General features: G+C 52.4%; 1 protein-coding gene across 1 annotated transcript; it reads right to left on the reverse strand.

Moving 5' to 3' along the window:
- Positions 1 to 2,592: 2,592 nt before the first annotated feature.
- On the reverse strand, positions 2,593 to 13,680 carry Unc93b1 (unc-93 homolog B1, TLR signaling regulator). Its single transcript, XM_028871737.2, is given in 13 exon segments — positions 2,593 to 3,281; positions 4,858 to 4,976; positions 7,093 to 7,347; positions 7,350 to 7,365; positions 7,750 to 7,932; positions 8,717 to 8,841; positions 9,089 to 9,182; positions 9,495 to 9,627; positions 9,839 to 10,000; positions 12,549 to 12,702; positions 13,057 to 13,198; positions 13,515 to 13,637; positions 13,639 to 13,680. Coding segments are annotated over 13 exon segments (1,872 nt in total). The 3' UTR covers positions 2,593 to 2,957.
- Positions 13,681 to 17,763: the final 4,083 nt, after the last annotated feature.

A 17,763-nucleotide genomic window follows, 5' to 3' on the forward strand; every position in this document is an offset into this window, starting at 1 on the left:
TTCTGGCCTCAACAGGCATTGCATTCACATGCACATAACCCCACACAGATTCACTCATACATACATACTTAGAAATAAAATCTTGGGCCAGGTGGTGGTGGCATACACCTTTAATCCCAGCACTTGGGAGGCAGAGGCAGGTGGAACTCTGAGTTCGAGGCCAGCCTGGTCTACAGAGCAAGTTCCAGGACAGCCGAGGCTACTCAGAGAAACCCTGTCTGAAAAAGTCAATATAGCCGGCCGGTGGTGGCGCATGCCTTTAATCCACATCGAGCAGAGCAGCCGGATCTCTGTGAGTTCGAGGCAGCCTGGCTACCAAGTGAGCTCAGGAAAGCGCAAACTACACAAGAAACCTGTCTCGAAAAAAAAAAAAAAAAAAAAAAAAAAAAAAAAAAGTATATATATATATATATATATATATATATAATATATATATATAAAGTAACACAAAATCATGACATGCCCTCTAGCTCTTTGAGGTAATGACACTAGCCTGATCTGAATAGATCTTCCTCCCATCCTCTTTCTTAGAGTTTTGAGACAGTCTCACCAAGTAGCCCAGGCTGACCTCAATCCTTCTGCCTCAGCCTCCCAAATATTATGATTACAGGTGAATGCTATCCTAGTTCTGTGAGTAAGAATTGGGTGTGTCTGTGTATGTACCCTCACTGTCCAGGCCAAGCCCCGACTGTGACTGAAGGAGCTGGAATCTTGTCCCCCGGCCGTCACCACACCTGCCTTCACAGAGTGTTTCTGTCTGCTGTTTGGTTTAGGGATTTATTGTTTATGTTTGTCTGAAGACAGTTTCATGGTGTAGGCCACGTAAGCTTCAGATTTATCTTGTAGCTGAGTCGACGAGGCTTTGAGCTTGCTATGTAGCTCTGACTGGCCTCAAGCCCACAGCAATCCTTCTACCTCAGCCTCCTGGGAGACCATACCCGGACTGAACTCACGGGCAGACAGAGGCCAGGCTCGTTGCCAAGCTTGCCTGCCACACAGCGTGACTGTTTCTGAGTTGCTTCTCACTGAGTATGTATGGGAGCAGACTGCTCTCCCCCAGACCTTCGAAAATTTAACCGTCTCCTGCCGTGCCTGAGAGTCTCCTCTAGGACCTGGACTGTGGGCTTTCTGGGGTGTACACTTCTCAGTGCAGACCCATTCCACAAGAAGTAACCTAGGGCTCAGATAGGTGACCCCTTCCAAGGTCACAGAGTCTGGTTCAGGCATGGCTAGAGGAGATGGAGAGAAGGAGAGATGGAAGCCTGGGGTGTGGTAGGAGGTCCCACGAGAGCTTGGTGTGGAGCTGTGAGGTGGGAACCGGAGTCTGTATGGAGAGGAAGAGGCATGGCCCCAGCTGAGAGACTGTCATAACACAGCAGAGGCCCCGTGACTCTCTCATGGCCCCTTTGTCCTTCCCCAGCCACTCGGGGCTCTTCACAATGGGTCTCAGTGTCCTCTGATGGAGAGAGTGGGGGGAGGGTGGAGAAAGGACCATGCACAGGGCCTGGGCATCCTGACTGAGGCTGTCAAAGACAGGGCTGTGACCAAGTGTATGCAGGTGCCCTAATAAGACAGCCCCTGAGCACCATGGGTAAACACACTTCCGGAGGGAAAAGGCCGGGCTTGTGGGTTGGGGTGGGTGGGTGATGGGTGGGCTGGAAGGAGAGTGGTCTCTAGCTCCTGTCCTGCTATCTAGACTCAGGTCCTGCTCTATTGTGGAATATTAGTTGAAGATGTGTTAACATTCATTTATGCTGTGGAATATTTGTTTAATGATGCAAAGATGTGTTGCATTCTTTTATGTTGCATTTGTTTAACTCTGTGAAGCTGTGTTACTTTGCCTGTCTAAAACACGTGATGATCTAATAAAGAACTGAATGGCCAATATCAAGGCAGCAGAAAGGAGAGGTGGGGCTGGCAGGCAGAGAGAATACATAGGAGAGGAAGAGGGAGAAGAAGAAAAAGAGGACTCCAGGGCCAGCCACCCGGCCACACAGCCACCCGGCCACACAACCAGCCACGGAGTAAGAAGGAAAAAAAAGGTATATAAAATAGAGAAAGGTAAAACTCCAGAGGCAAAAGGATAGGATAATTTAAATTAAGAAAAGCTGGCTAGCCGGGCGGTGGTGGCGCACGCCTTTAATCCCGGCACTCAGGAGGCAGAGCCAGGTGGATCTCTGAGTTCGAGGCCAGCCTGGTCTACAGAGTGAGTTCCAGGACAGACACCAAAGCTACACAGAGAAACACTGTCCGGAAAAAAAAAAAAAAAAAAAAAAAAAAAAGTAAGAGTAAGTCTCTGTGTATTTATTTGGGAGCTGGGTGGCGGCCCTCAAAGAGTTAAAAAAGCAAAGCAAACAAAAAAACTACACTGCTCCTCTGCTGAGGTCCCTGCAAACCATTTCTGTGACCCTTGCTCCTGGGTGGACAGGGTGCAGTCAACAGGCTGAAATTCCTGGATAAGAAATGGGTCTTGATGGGGCTTAGAGGGGAATGCCTCCTCCATAGGGTGACTGAGCCCTCCCACAGTCAACCAAGGATTCTGTTCCGTGGGATGAAACCCTGATGGGACTGACGGACACAGCCCAGACCCTCTCCAGAAAATACAAAACTCTTTATTGACCATTTTCTATTAAAAATAATAGTCCCCCTGTTCTGAGGTGGGGCAACCTGTGGGTAAGAAATGCAAAGCTCCAGTCAAAGGCTGTCACACCCTGAGGTGTGGCATGTAGGAAGGGGATCTCCAAGGCATTCATTCCCCTTAAACAGGGACAGGGTTCTGGAAGGTGACCCTCGTCTCCCTTGGGGAAGTTCCAGGTGGCCACAGGCTCTGGGAGGGAAAAGAGGGCTCTTCTGGCAGCCGGAGCAGGAATCAGGGGTATCTTCAACCTGAGACACAGTAAACTGAGGCTGGGAAGCAGGAAAGCGGAGTCTGCGGGCCAGGCAGGCCCCTGGGTGTCTTACCGCTCCTCAGGCCCATCACCACCCAGAGCCTGTTCATAGGGACAGGGCTTGCGGCAGGGGCCAGCTGCCTCTGCACCCAGGGCCCCTGCCTGTGGAGCCGCCTCCTCTGCACAGTCGCCCTGGCCCTGCTCGCCGCCGCCGCCATCCACATCGCTCTCGTCTGAGTTGTCTTCCTCCAGGTAGCGGTAGCCGCGCACTTTGTGCTGTGGCTTCGGAATGCGCGGCTGTCGCGGGACCAGACCTTGCTGCAGCTTCTGTTCCATCCACAGGTATGAGGCTGCTGCCGCTACCAGGGTCACCAGCAACACTGCCAGCTTGGCCTGGGAACAAGGGGACGGAGAGGTCATTCCTTCCTCTGGGGTCTTCCTCTTCCAGCGAGCCTCCTGGCTCCCCCCACCCCCAGCCCGCTCACCCAGGATTTCCAACGCAGCCTTTGAAGATAAGGCTCAAATCACCAAACTTAAAAGTCACCAGCAGGACTCCGTTTTGCAACCAAAAAGGGGCTCATCACTTTGCCTCAGAGAAAACATGAAGGTCTGAGGAAGTCTAAAAGCAAGCAGGTCTGGCTTCCTTGGACCACAGTTAAATTGTTCCCTGGCTCTAGATACGGTAGGACACTGGTGTGTGGAGAGGCACGAGCCTATAATCCCATCGCTTAGGAAGTTGGGGGGAGGTGGGGTTCTAAGAGTTTAAAGCCAGCTGGGGCTACATTTTAAGACTATGTCTCAGGAAAAAAATATAAACTATATTATATTTTTATAATACATAAAGAAAAGATATATAGTATATTTTCATAGTATATAAATAAAAAATAAAATCCACCACAGTAACGCTCTCCAGTGTGTTTTCTTCTTTTAGTCTTCAGTGCTGGGGGTGAGCCATGCATATGCTTGTATGTGCCAGGAAAGCATTCACCACCTATTCTTTTCAGACAGTTTGACTGTAACCCACAGCCGGAAACAAACACACAAGCACGCTTGTGCTTGTATGTCCATTCCCTGCTATTTCAATTCATTTCACTTTCTTTTTTTTATAATTTATTTAAATGTATTTTATGTACATTGATGTAAAGGCATTAGATCCCTGGAACTGAAGTTACAGACAGTTGTGAGCTGCCATGTAGGTGCTGAGAATTGAACCCTGGTCCTCTGGAAAAGCAGCCAGTGCTCTTTACCACTGAGCCATCTCTCCAGCCCCTCATTTCACTTTCTAAAATCCGTTGCAAAAGTTGGGCCTATTAGTGCATGCCTATAATCTCAGCTCACAGAAGGCTGAGGCATGATGAGTTCATAGTCTTTCTGGGCTGCCTTTGAGACCCCGACTCAAAGACACAAACTGAACAAAACCATGTGATAAGGACCTGCTAAAATGACCTGCTAGGGTTGGGAACAGACTAGGAGATTAAGGGTACAGTTGATGTAGCAAGAATGGGCCCTGGGTCCTTCTCCATTACAATCAGAAACAAAACAAAAGCTGGCCATGGTGCTGCCCACTTTTAATCCCAGCACTCGGGAGGCAGAGGGCAGGTGGATCTCTGTGAGTGATCTACAGAGTGAGACCCCGTCTTGAAACAAAACAAAATCAGATCAGAAGAACATGAAAACACAGAGGTGTTTATTCCTACAGAACCTGAAATGAGAGACCCATTGTGTCAGGGAGTCCAGAAGCTGAAGATCGGGTCTCGGGTCACCAAACAACCCACAGTTCAGCTGGGCATGCCCACAGAGACGGAGACTAGCAGATGAAGCAGTAAGTGGGGTGCTGGGTTGGGGGATATGCCATGGACTAAGGGGTCCTTGGATCGGTGCCCTTAGAAAGCAGTGCCTTTAAGAGGCTGTGAAATGAGGGTCTGTTCTACAGTGAGGCATGGACTCCCAAATTCCCTCCCTTCCTCACCTTCATGGGCAAGCCGGAGCCCAGGTACACGGCAAAGATGGCCACGGCCTGCCACCAGTGATAGATGGTGAAGATGAAGTCCTGCCTCTCTTTGTCTTCATACAGGATGCCCAGGAGCGCTGCAGACAGGAGAGACAAGACAGGTAACGTACCCGGTCCAGCTCGTGGCCGGGAATAGGAACAGGGGCTGTGCGCCGATCCTGGCCTATCCTCTAGTGGAGACTTTGGTTACTACACTGTCAAGATGAGCCGACCTACAGGTAGGTGTGTCCTGCCTTGCGCCCAGTGTGCCTAGTGCTCAGCTGCTGTTTCCCTCCTCACCGGGGGGCTTGGAGAGTGACCTTTCAGCGACCGACTTGCCACAAGTCAAACCTGGAACGGAGCAGGTCAGTCTCCTGGGGATCGTCTCGAGGGTTAGAGAAGCAGCCCTGGACGGGCGGTCAGGGAACTGAGACTGCAGGGCTCAGGCAAAGGCTGACACTGCAGGTCCCTAACAAAGTACCTAACAACAGCTACTTAAATCTCCTAAACTGACGTTTCCCGACTGTGAAATAGTTCACACCAGTTGTCTGTCGGGTAGAAGCTCTGAATTAGTGGCACAGCGCTGGCTGGCTGCGGCTGCTACTTGCTAAGCTCCGTCAGGCTCAGGACATGAACACCGCCATCATGTGGCTCAGGGGATACTTGAAACTATTAATCGCATCAGACCATCAGAATCAACGCCAGTGAGGACGACCTATGTGACCGCACTCATGGACAATCTGCCAGTCACTGACAGATAGCCCCACACAGCTGAGCCCGGCCACCATGGCTGCTTTTCCCAGGGCCTCACTCCAGCAGCCCAGATCTGGGCGTGGATTCTGAGGCTGGGCAGGGTGGGTTTGGGAATGTGCCTGGATCCTCTCTATTAACAAAAAAGAAAAAAAGAAAAGAAAAGAAAAAAAATAGCCCCCTTAGTTCCAGAACTAAGAAAACTAAGGCAGGCTGATCTCTATGAGTTCGAGGCCAGCCTGGTCTACATAGCAAGTTCCAGACCAGCCAAGGCTATATAGCAAGACAAAAAAAAAAAAAAAAAGACGAAAAAGAAGAGCTCCATAGAGGTGGCTTAGTGGATAAAAGGCATTTTCCCTCAAGCCTAATCGACCTGTGTTCAATTCCCAGGACTCATGTGGTAGAAGGAAAGAACCGACTTCCACGGGTTGTCCTTGGAACTCCACACTCATGATACATGTTTTCTATTTTTGGTTGTGAGCCTAGCCTTTAACGGCTGAGCCATCTCTCCAGCCCAATGTATTCTAAATAAATAAATAACATACTTAGATATCTTTAATTCTTGGGAGGCAGAGGCAGGTTCAAGGTCCACTTGGTCTTGTTCCAGGACAGCCAGGGTTACACAGAGAAACCCTGTCTTGGAAAAAAAAATAACTAAAAAGAAAAAAGAAAGGAGGCTGGCGGTGGCTCAGGCTGTAACTCCAGTACTCGGGCATCAAAAACAGGATCAAACTTCTACAAGGGTGAAGCCAGCCTCAGCTACATAGTGAGTTCCAGGCCAGCCTGGACTACAGCATAAGACCTTGCCTCAAAAAATACAATTGAAGAAGAAGGAAAAGGCTGGTGTGGTGGCACGTGCCTTTAATTCTAGCACTGGAGAGGCAGAGGCAGGTGGATCTGTGTGGGTTCAAGGCCAGTCTGGGAGCTATAGGTGAATCCCAGGCTATCCAAGGCTCCATAGAGAGGCCCTGAGAAAAAGAAACAGGAAAGAGCCCAGTTCTGTACCTACACCTGGAGCATGGACAAGCGCCTGCCACCCTTCCCCTCCCTGGGGCCTGGACTCTGGTATCTGCTACCTGTGCCATGGAAATTATGCCAACATAATCCTTGACTGCTGGTGTGTGTTTTACATTCTCTCCCCAGAGCCTTCACCCACCCTGCTTACCCACAAGATTTCACGTGTATTCCCTCAGTGTGATGTCTGCCTGCCACAGCATGGAACTTACATCTTTCCAGAGTGTCCATGAGACTTCCCCATCCATCTCTACAGTGTCCACAGAACTCTTTCCACCCCAGACTACGCCAAGCAATCTCTACCTACCTCGACTATGCCCACAGAACCCCAGGGGAAATCCCCTACATCCATTGCAACCCACAGGATGTTAGGGTCCCAAACCACCTATAGGTGGCTACAGCCTGCCCCTCCCCCTCCCCAAACATGCCAGTCCCTAAGGCTGTACTCACTGCTCAGTCCGGTCTTGTTGAGGGCACTGCCCACACCCCAGAGGGCAGCCACAACGTAAAGGATCCAACTGTGATGGAGGACCCGAGGCATTGGGGCCCAGACAAAGAGGCTGAGGGTGAGCAGCAGGTGCAGTCCTGCCCCAGCCACTAGGGGCACCGAGCGAGGCAGCCACAGCCCCAGCAGCCCCAGGAAGGAGGCGGCAGAGGCACCCAGGCTGTAAGCTATGAGCAGGTAGGCCAGCCGCTCCAACCCACGGAGCACACGCCGTAGCCCTGTGGAGGAGGAGAGCAAGAGGAGGCCAGTGGGTCCTGGTCCTCCACACACCAACTGCCACTTTAGGCCACACCTCGTCCCATCAGGATGGTTCGAACTCCCCCTTCGGCTGGTAGAAAGGGTGAGAGCAGCACCATTCTAACTACAGAAAGTGGGAAATGGCTTCTTCAGGGTAAAAGGCAATGGGGGCGAGAGAGGGAAGATCCCCTCTGGCCTTGGGGAATCCCAACCCCAGCCTTGGTCTACAGGCATCATCTGTCCTGCAACCAGAACTCAGTCCTGGTTGGGAGGGGAATAATCTGGGATGCACGTGTACATATTTATACACCTATGGGCTGTGCGTCTGAAATTCAAGTTTGGCCAGACGTCTTGTCTGTACTTACCAGGGCGAAACCAGTGCAGGCGAAGAGGACCTCAAAGCCGCTATAGATGAAGAAGGGCACCAGGTGGCGTAAGCGGAAGTCACGCACGTGTTTGAAGGGCAGCTGGAAGATGTTGCCCCAGCCCACGCTGCGCAGGTCGATCTCCTCTGTGGGCCGGTAAGCGGCTCCACACAGACCCAGCACCTGCAGACAGGAACTGTGAAGGGACCATCAGCCAGACATCCCTCCCCGACACACCTACAGGTCTCAGCCTGAGGCTCCGCCCCAGACACGACCACAGGTCTACACAAGGCTGCCACCCTGCACCAGGTGTAGTGGCGCATGTCTTTAATCCCAGCACTCAGAAGGCAGAGGCAGGAGGACCTCAGTGAATTTGAAGCCAGCCTGGGCTACATAGCGAGTTCCAGGACAGCCAGGACTAGCGAGATCCCGTTTCAAAAAACCAAAAAAAGAAAAAGAGAAAAGAAAAGAGCAGCAGTCCCGAGCGCACCCCCGTCCCCCATACACCTACAAGCCTCAGCCGAAGTTGTGGAATACCCGAAAAGCTTCTGCCCAAGGCTCGTCCCAAACTCATCCAGTGGCCAGCATCTTGCTTTTTGTGCGCCCTTAGCCCCACCTCTAGACCTAAAGCCACACCTCCCTGCTCTGGTCCCTCGAGCTTCAGTTTGCCTTCCAGAACCGCCCTCAGTCCAGAGTCACACATGCCAGCCCATGTTCCTGGGTGGTGTTCCTAGTCCCCTCCAAGGTCACAACCAGCTCTATAGGACCTGTCCCTCTTTTTCCTTATTCCTCTGGCCTAAGGAATCCAAACTCCAGCCTTGGTCTACAGGCATCTATCCTGCAATCAGAACTCAGTCCTGATTCTTAGGCTCCTAGCCTGCAACTCCGACCTGACCACGTAGATGTGCTAGCAGGGGAGAGAACCCCTTGCTCCCACGACCTCCTCCCCACCAACCCCGAGCCTCACCAGCAGCATGGCCGAGAAGGCCACTGCCATAAGCACGCTCTCTACGACAATGAGGTTTCGGCTGCGCGGCAGCGTCCGCAGAACCGTCTTGTTGAAGCCGGTCAGGATGCCATGGCTCTTAGTGCCTGGGAAAGGGTGAGTGGAGACATGACTAGAGTATCCTGCAGCCAGGCCGCAGTGGAGGTGGGGTGTAGGGGCAGGGAAGGATTCCTGCAGCAAGCTCCTTGGGGGGTGGCAGATTGTGCAGGGGGCCCCACCCACCTCCCACCTCCACGCATGCAGCCCTGAAAGCTGAAAGGGAAGGTCTGGTGTCGTCTACTGGGTGAGAGGGAAGTCAGCTTTGGGGGCTCCGCCCCCTGCCCCAGGACTGACCGCAGCTGTGCACGTTGAACAGCGTGTGGTTCAAGTCATACAGGTAGTAGTTGAGGAAGTAAATCATGGGCAGCTGGGCACACGCGAAGCTCAACTGTGGGCAGGAGGGCAGTTGGGATCAGAGCCCAGAACAAAACCGGACAGGAGGCAAGCTCTACGGAGGAGTCTGGACATGGCCTCTGGTGGGGGAGCAGAAGTCCCCCCAACCCTAGAGACAGCTCAGCAGTGAGGATGGGGGGGGGCGTGGCAAGAGAACTTCCTCCTGGTCACTGTGGACAGGGAGGAGCTCTCCATCACTGGAGGTCATCGAGCAGGGCTTGGCTCAGGAGGGCTGAGGAAACTGTGGAGTAGGCTGTCATGTGTGGAATCTGGAATACCCCACCCCCAGGTTTCCTGTAGCACTCACATGGAAGAAGCTATAGAAGATGGCCTGGAACACCAAGAGATAGGGTGCGTGGGAGCCGCGTGGTGGGCGCTGCTGAGGCCCCTGCTCGTCCTGCTCTTTGTAGTGGGAGTACTCATAGTACTTCTGGGACATCCTGGAGCACAGAGAGTGAGGGCTTGCCCCAGCCCGCCCTCTGCCACACTTCTCCTTCATGCAGCCACAACTATAGGCTAGCCTATAGCTTGAGGGGGGAAACTGAGGCCCAGCAGAGTCAAAGGCTTGCCTGGGGTCCCCTAGCTAAAGCTGGCAAAGAAATAAATATTCAACAGTTCTCCAGCCTCTACTCCATTGCCTATCAGGCTTACCTGGTAATATAGTTGCCCATGGAGGCCCAGAGAGGCACAATGGCCATGCCCAGAGCCACAGCAGAGGGCACCAGCGTGTAGTAGCGTTCCCAGTAGTTGGTAGAGACAAAGAGGGCATAGATGCCCACAGCTAAGAACATCATCCACTTGGTACCAAAAAACCTGTGCAGAGGGAGGGTCATTAGTATCACAACCTAGGGATTGCTGTGGCCCGAACCATCAAGATCGCAGGTCCCAGTTTCTAAGAGGTCATGGGAAGCCTTGGCCAGAGAGTCAAAGATGCAGTCTCATGGACACAGACTGGCAGAGTGGCCTGTGCTCACGGCTGTGATTGCAGCGCGGGCCATGTCACAAGCCTCTCACAGTCATTGAAAGGATACAAATGAGAGACAGTCCCCGGGAGATAGCCACTCAGTAAAGCGCTTGCAGGGGCCTGTGCTGGATCCCCAACACCTGTGGGAAAAGCCAGGCGACTGATATGCACTTGATATCCCAGCATCAGGGAAGTGATGATAGGCAGATCCCTGGAGCTCACTAGCCAGCCTAACCTAAGGGACAAGCCTTGGGTCCCAGTGAGAGATCCTGTCCCCAAAAAGAAAACAAAAGATGGGCCTCTGGCCTCCACACAGCACACACACACACACACACACACACACACACACACACACACAATAGTAATTTAAAAAGTAAGATAGGGTTGGAGAGATGGCTCAGTGGTTAAAAACACTAGAACACTGGCTGTTCTTCCAAAGGGCCCAGTTCCGATTCCCAGCATCCACATGGTGGCTCACAATCGCTGTAACTCCAGTTTTTTTCCTTCTTTTTTTGTCACCCCCCCCCCCGCCCCCAGACAAGGTTTCTCCATGTAGTTTTGGTGCCTGTCCTGGATCTCCCTCTGTAGACCAGGCTGGCCTCGAACTCAGAGATCTGCCTGGCTTTGCCAAACACACACATGGTATGGGCAGGCAAAACACTCTACACATAAAAATAAAATAAAATCAAATTAAAAAACAAATCTTGCCGGGCCAGTGATGGTTCACGCCTTTAATCCCAGCACTCGGGAGGCAGAGGCAGGGGGATCTCAATGAGTTCGAGGCCAGCCTGGTCTACAGAGTGAGTTCCAGGACAGCCAGGGCTGTACCCAAGGAAACCGTCTCGGGGCTGTAACTAGTGGGTAGAGTGCATGCACAGCACACAAGGCCTTGGATTTGATCTCCAGCATCACATGAATTGGGCATGGTATTACATGCCTGCATCCCCAGCACTGGGGAAGTGGAACCAAGCGAGCCGAGAGTTCAAGGTCTCACATATCCCAGGCTGGCCATGTGTATGCTTGGTGCCCCTGGAGGCCAGAAATGGTGCTGGATCCCTTGAAACTGGAGTTAAAGCCGGTTGTGAGCCACCGTGTGGGTGCTGGGAATTGAAATTGGATCCTTCAAGGCCAGCCTAGGACCTGTCTGTAATATGAGACCCTGTCTGTAAGTAAATAAAGTTCATATATAACACACATTAGGGCTAGTGTTATGGCCCAGCGGTAAAGCACTTACCTAGAACCCATAATGTCCTGTGTTCAATTACCAACACCTAAAAAGGGGGAGGGGTGCGCAGCTGGTGGCTGTGCAGGCTATGTGGCCCTAGAAAAGTGGCCTGGCAATTTGATAGGAGGCAAGAATGTGGGTTCCAGGCAAAACTGCCAGGTCTCCAACCTGCCAGCTTCCCACTTCCCCTCGGTGTAGAAACTGCAAAACTGCTTCATGTCTAAAGTAAGAACAGCTCCCCCAGCTGTATGAGGGGACGAAATAAGATTTACTGTTATCGTTAAAGTGATAAGTTTCAAAAGCCAGTCAACATGATAGCACATGCCAGTAGTCCCAGCATTCAAGAGGCTGAACCAGGAGGATTCTGGGAGTCAGCTGGGACTACTGGGTGAGACATTCATATGCAGGCTAGTTATATGTCAACTTGACATAAAAACTTAGAATCATTTGGGAAGAAGGCAGGAAGGCCTAGATGGTGTACACATCTGAAAGAAAGATCAAGAGGAGGAGAGAGAGAGGAGAGAGAGAAAAAGAGAGAGAGAGAGGAGAGAGAGAGAGAAGAAAAGAAAGAAAGAAAAGAAAGAAAGAAAGAAAGAAAGAAAGAAAGAAAGAAAGAAAGAAAGAAAGAAAGAAAGAAAGAAAGAGAAAGGCAGTGGTGTCACATGCCTTTAATCCCAGCACTCGGGAGGCAGAGGCAGGCAGATCTTTGTGAGTTCAATCGAGGCCAGCCTGGTCTCCAAAGCGAGTTCCAGGAAAGGTGCAAAGCTACACAGAGAAACCCTGTCTCAAAAGAGAGAGAGAGAGAGAGAGAGAGAGAGAGAAGAGAGAGAGAGAGAGAGAGAGAGAGAACTGCCTTTCAACAGTCATGGCTCACTGGGCTGAGGACCTGAGCTGTGCTGGGAACTTTACAGATTCACCTCAGGAAGTCACCATGTGTCTGGTAGAAGGATGCAACCAAGCCAGAGCCTGCTTGAATCTCTTGCACGAAACCAAATGTGCAAGGGGGTGGGGAGGTGGCGGGCAAGCTCTTGGTTCCTCCTCTAGTAGGGATTTCCCCCTTTCCTTCTCACTTTCCCAGTCAAGCAAGGTCTCTCTGCAGTTCCCTGCCCCTCCCTCAAAAACACCAGGGCAGCCTCTGCACCCCAGGAAATCGGGGGACAGCAGCTTAGCACCTGATGAGCACAGGTGTGTAGAGCAGGGCAGCGATGGGAGTCACGTTGATACCCATCAGCATCTTGCTATCGATGTCCGGCAGCCCCATGTTGCCGTACTTCACCTCCCTGTAGGTCTCATCATAGTGCAGGATCAGTTGCATCTGCAGGAGGCCTGGGGACAGGGGGCAGGGTGGAGGACTCTAAGCAGGCTAGCTCAAAGCAACCAAACCGAGGCCCATGGCAAGCTCGGCAGGGCGACTCACCGACCCCTTCCTTTGCTCATCAGGACCCGGATAGAGAGGACAAGAGACCATTCCCACCCGCCCGCATCTATTCTCTGGCTGGGGCGTGGGCACACTGGCCTGTGGCACCCCCTCCCTGTCCCACACGCACGGCGTGGCAACAGCAGTTCTGACCCGGGAAGTGAAAGGGGAAGGAGGCCAGCTGGCCGCAAGGTTTCTCTTTCCCAGCTCGGGAGTGGAGGCGGGGTGGCGGAGGGACAGCGGGTTCGCGCGTCCGGCCCTACCCAGGTAGACACCGTAGGTGAGCATGCCACCCGCGCTGGCCGCCAGCACGTTCTTGACCACGCCGAGGCGCTTGCGGCGGTAGTAGCGGCGCTCCTCCTCCTCCTCGTTGTAGTTGGGGTACGCGCCCACCAGCTCGTCCAGCTGCGGGCCGGATCGATAATCACACGCTGACTCTCCGATCCTTGCGCTCCCACCCGCCTTCCCGGAGTTCGGGTTCCCCATCCAGGGTCCTGGTCCCTTTTCTCAAGATCCGTGCTCCCCATGCTGGTTTCCCAGGTCCCCACCCAGAGTCCCATCCCTTCTCCTGGGGTGTCTTCACTCTGAGACCTCGGTCCCCCGTGTGGAGTCCCGTCCCCCATCCTAGGTGCTCAGGTTCCCTTCCTAGGGTCCCTCTCCCTCCCCGGCGTCCCGCTGAGGCAGTCAGCCGGCGTTCCATTGCGCTTCCCTCCCTGCTCACCGGAGCCTCCGGCCCATCGGGAACTCCGAGGCGGTCCTCATCCCCTTGAGGGCCCGCGGCCCCGGCCACAGGGTAGAGCGGCGGCTCCGCCTCCATGCCCAGACCCAGACCCAGACCCCGCAGCGCGTTGCTCTGGGCACCAGCAGCGGGTTGGGACTTCCTTCATCAGGGACCGCCCTGTCCAGTCCGCCCCACCCCGCAGACCGCCTCTTCCCAGAAGTACTGTGAGTGGTGTGTGTACGTGTGTGGGGATGTGTGTGTGGTATATGTGTGTACTGTGGTTTGTGTGTGTTTGTGTGGTGTATAGTGTGTGTGTATTTGTGGTATGTGTGTGAGTGAGTGTGGTGTTGCAATCGGGATGCATCTTAGAACCCAGCCTCAGGGAGAGGCTAGTTCCAGACTCAGGTCAGCCACCGCATGACACTGTGTCTTAAGACTCTTAAGTTCCACCTCTCTGTCCCCCAGTTTACTCATGCATAAAGCAGAGACACTTAGCAGGACTCCCTGGGCTGTGGCAGAAATACAGAGTGGGTGGAGTGATATTCTTGTAGCCCTCACCTCTCAGAAGAAGCAGCCATCTGGTAGAGGGTTGTAAACCCGTTTCCCATCTGGCTTTCTGTGATTTTGTTGTCAAAGCTGACTGGAGAGTATCAATAAGTACATAAATGTAAAAATAGATGAGTGGATGAAGGACAAGGTGACAAATACCTCCCCCAGAAGGGTCACTGTAGAGTCTGGGGGCTAGGTATGGGGACAGGTAGAACCTGCAGAGGCTTCAGGCTATTGGCTGGCAGGACTGTCTCCAGGTGACAGGGCTGCTGTGGGTGCAGCAGACAGCTGGCTCTTGGTGCCTTGTGGTTTGTTTTTGCTCTTTTTGGGGAGCCGGCCACCCAGCTCCCAAATAAATCACACATGGAGACTTATTCTTAATTATAAATGCCTGGCCTTAGCTTGGCTTGTTTCTTACAGCTTCCCTTAACTTAACTTATCCCATCTACCTTTTGCCTCTGGGCTTTTCCGTTCTCTTACTTCTGTAAATCTTACTCTTACTCCGTGGCTTACTATGTAGCTGGGTGGCTGGCCCCTGATGCCCTCCTCCTTCTCTGTCTTCAGATTTCTCCTGTTGATTCTCTCTGCCTGTCAACCCCGCCTTTCCTTTCTCTTGCCTTGCGATTGACCATTCAGTTCTCCATTAGACCACCAGGTGTTTCGGACAGGCACAGTAACACAGTTTCACAGAGTTAAACAAATGCAACATAAACAAAAGTAACACACCTTAAAACAGTATTCCCCAACAGTGCCTAGAGGCTATATAAAAGGACAGGACAGGACAGGATGTAGCTCAGTCAGTCAGGTGCTTACATCGCACACACAGAGTCCTGGTTGATCCCCAGCACCGTGTGTCTGGTTATGGCTGTGCACACCTGTAAGTCCAACATACAAGGAGTGGAGGAAGAAGATCAGGGGTTCAAAGTCAGCCTGAGCCACATCTTGAGTTTGACATCAGAATCTACTACACAAGACACTGTCTTAAAAAAACAAACAAGGGGCTGGAGAGATGGCTCAGAGGTTAAGAGCACTGGTTGTTCTTCCAGAGGTCCTGAGTTCAATTCCCAGCACCCATATGGTGGCTCACAACCATCTGTAATGAGATCTGGCTCCCTCTTCTGGCCTGCAGGGATACATGCAGGCAGAACACTGTATACATAATAAATAAATAAATCTTTTAAAAAAAAAAATCAGTAGAGAGGGTAGTGCCTGAGGTGCGGGAGCATAGAGGACACAGGGTGACAGGGATACGGTGACAGGGATACGGTAGGCATTAGGAAGCCCGGAAGTCACGTGGCTGTAGTCATCGTGGACACCAGTGTTCACTGTCTCAAGTGATAACAAAGTCTATGTGGTGGCCATGGTGAGCTTGCAGGTGAGTGATCATAGGGCTGGGTTGGCAGTGGACTTTGGCACCCCAAGAGGATGCGATCCTATAGAATTGAGGGCAGGTGTGAGGCACGATGAAAAGATAGCAGTTGGGGGCTAGAGAGATGGCTCAGTGGTTAAGAGCACTGGCTGCTCTTCCAGAGACCCAGGTTCAATTCCCAGCACCCACATGGCAACTCACAACTGTCTGTAACCCCAGGTCCAGGGGATCTGATACCTTCACACCAATGCACATAAACTAAAGTTAAATTATTAAAAAAAAAAAAAAAGTTAGCAGCTGCTGGGTGGTGGTGACACACACCTTTAATCCCAGCAATCTGGAGGCAGAGGCAGGCGGATCTCTGAGTTCGAGGCCAGCCTGGTCTACAGGACAAGATCCAGGACAGACAGGGCTACACAGAGAAAGTCTGTCTCAAAAAACAACAACAACAACAACAAACAAAGAAAAAAAAGATAGCAGCTGAGGTGGGTGTTGTAGTTGTAGTGCAGGGAGGGCTCAGTGGGTGGTGAGTGGAAAAGGCAGTGTGGAGAGAGAGTGTGTGTGTGTGTGTGTGTGTGTGTGTGTGTGTGTGTTTATGCATGGTGTGGAGTGTGTGGTATGTGTGGTTTGCACTATGTGCATGCTCTGAAGGAGGGTGTGGGGAACACCGAAAAGAAGCCCCACCCTTCCCAGGAGTGCACCCCTTCAATCACATCGGCAGAGGGCCCTGTGTGCCAGGGCAGAGGCCAGTGTCATGTCCCTAAAGCCTGTGCTCGGGCAGCCACTGATTTTAGGACAGAAGCAGGGTCTAAGACATGTCTCAGCCAGTGAAGATACTTCCTGCCAAATCTGACAGCCTGAGCTCACTCCTGGAGCATCAAATAGTGGAAGAAGAGAAAGATGAAGGTCAGCCTCTGACCTCTGCAGGCTGGCATATGTACACACACACACACACACACACACACACACACAGAGAGAGAGAGAGAGAGAGAGAGAGAGAGAGAGAGAGAGAGAGAGAGAGAGAAACACTGACAGAGAGCATTAAGCTAATAGATGTCACCCAGGTAGACATCCAGTGCAACCTGCAGAACAGAGAACTTGGCAAGGCTTCTGTCCCTGCCACCTCTAGTCAGACCATGACAGCTTGAGGTGACACCCCAGTACTGAGCAGCTATACCCCACATGCTTTCCCAGTGCCTTCTCTACAATAACACTTCATGTTTTTAAATGATCCTTATGTCAGGAATCAATGTCCCTCACAGGAAGAAAAGGGGGCCGGGGTAGGTTGTGGCAGCTCACACATGTGAGCCTAGGCTCGGGAGGCTGAGATGGAGGAGTCTGCCCCAAATGTGAGTCCAGCCTGGGCTACATAATAAGACCTTATGTCAAAAACCCCAACCCCCAAACCAATGGTGCTGATCTTCAAGTCGGGCAGCTGAAAGGGTCTCAAGCCTAGATGACCCAGGGACCCTGCCCAGTTCCTCCCAGCAGTGGCCAGGAAACAGGGCTGCTGCTGTCTACTGAGACATATGGTCCTGGAAAGAGGACCTCACTGAGGGATGGTGACTCCAGACATTCATAAAATGCTGTGGGTGGGGATGAGTCTAGCTAGTGTGAATGCTCACCTGACCGCTCTGTGCAGCTGTGGCCGAGTGGCCACCCCTCTCTGGGCCTGCAGTCTCAGCTGGATGCCTGGGAATGGTCTGAGGATGTGTGACCCAAAGGCACAAGAGGGGCCTCACAAGCTTTGCTGAGAGCCCGAAGGAGCAGGGGACTGGCAATCTCTGCGCACCTGTGCCAAGGGGTCTTGACACTCAGTGAGTGCCAAGGGCATTCTTCTGCACCTCTTCCTCTGAACTTGGTGTTGAGGACAAACCTCGGGAGGGCAGGGAAAAAGGCCAGCTGCTCATATTGGTCTCCTGCTGTGTTCCAGGTTTCTTCCCTAACCTTCCCACACACACACACCCCTCCCTCTTGTTTTCTCCTCCCCCGCCCCACTCCTGAGACAGGGTTTCTCTGTGTATTTTTGGTGCCTGTCCTGGAGCTAGCTCTGTAGACCAGGCTGGCCTCGAACTCACAGAGATCCGCCTGCCTCTGCCTCCTGAGTTCTGGGATTAAAGGTGTGTGCCCCGACCGCCTGGCACTCTTAGTTTTGTTTTGTTTTGTTTTGTTTTTTGAGACAGAGTTTTTCTGTGTAGCCCTGGCAGTCCTGGAATTCTCTCTGTAGACCAGACTGGCCTTGAACTCACAGAAATCCTCCTGCCTCTGCCTCCCGAGTGCTGGGATTAAAGGTGTGCGTCACCACCACTGGGCTTGTTTTAGGTGTATCAT

This window comes from Peromyscus leucopus, chromosome 1 (assembly GCF_004664715.2).
Source record: "Peromyscus leucopus breed LL Stock chromosome 1, UCI_PerLeu_2.1, whole genome shotgun sequence".
Classification (NCBI taxonomy): domain Eukaryota; kingdom Metazoa; phylum Chordata; class Mammalia; order Rodentia; family Cricetidae; genus Peromyscus; species Peromyscus leucopus.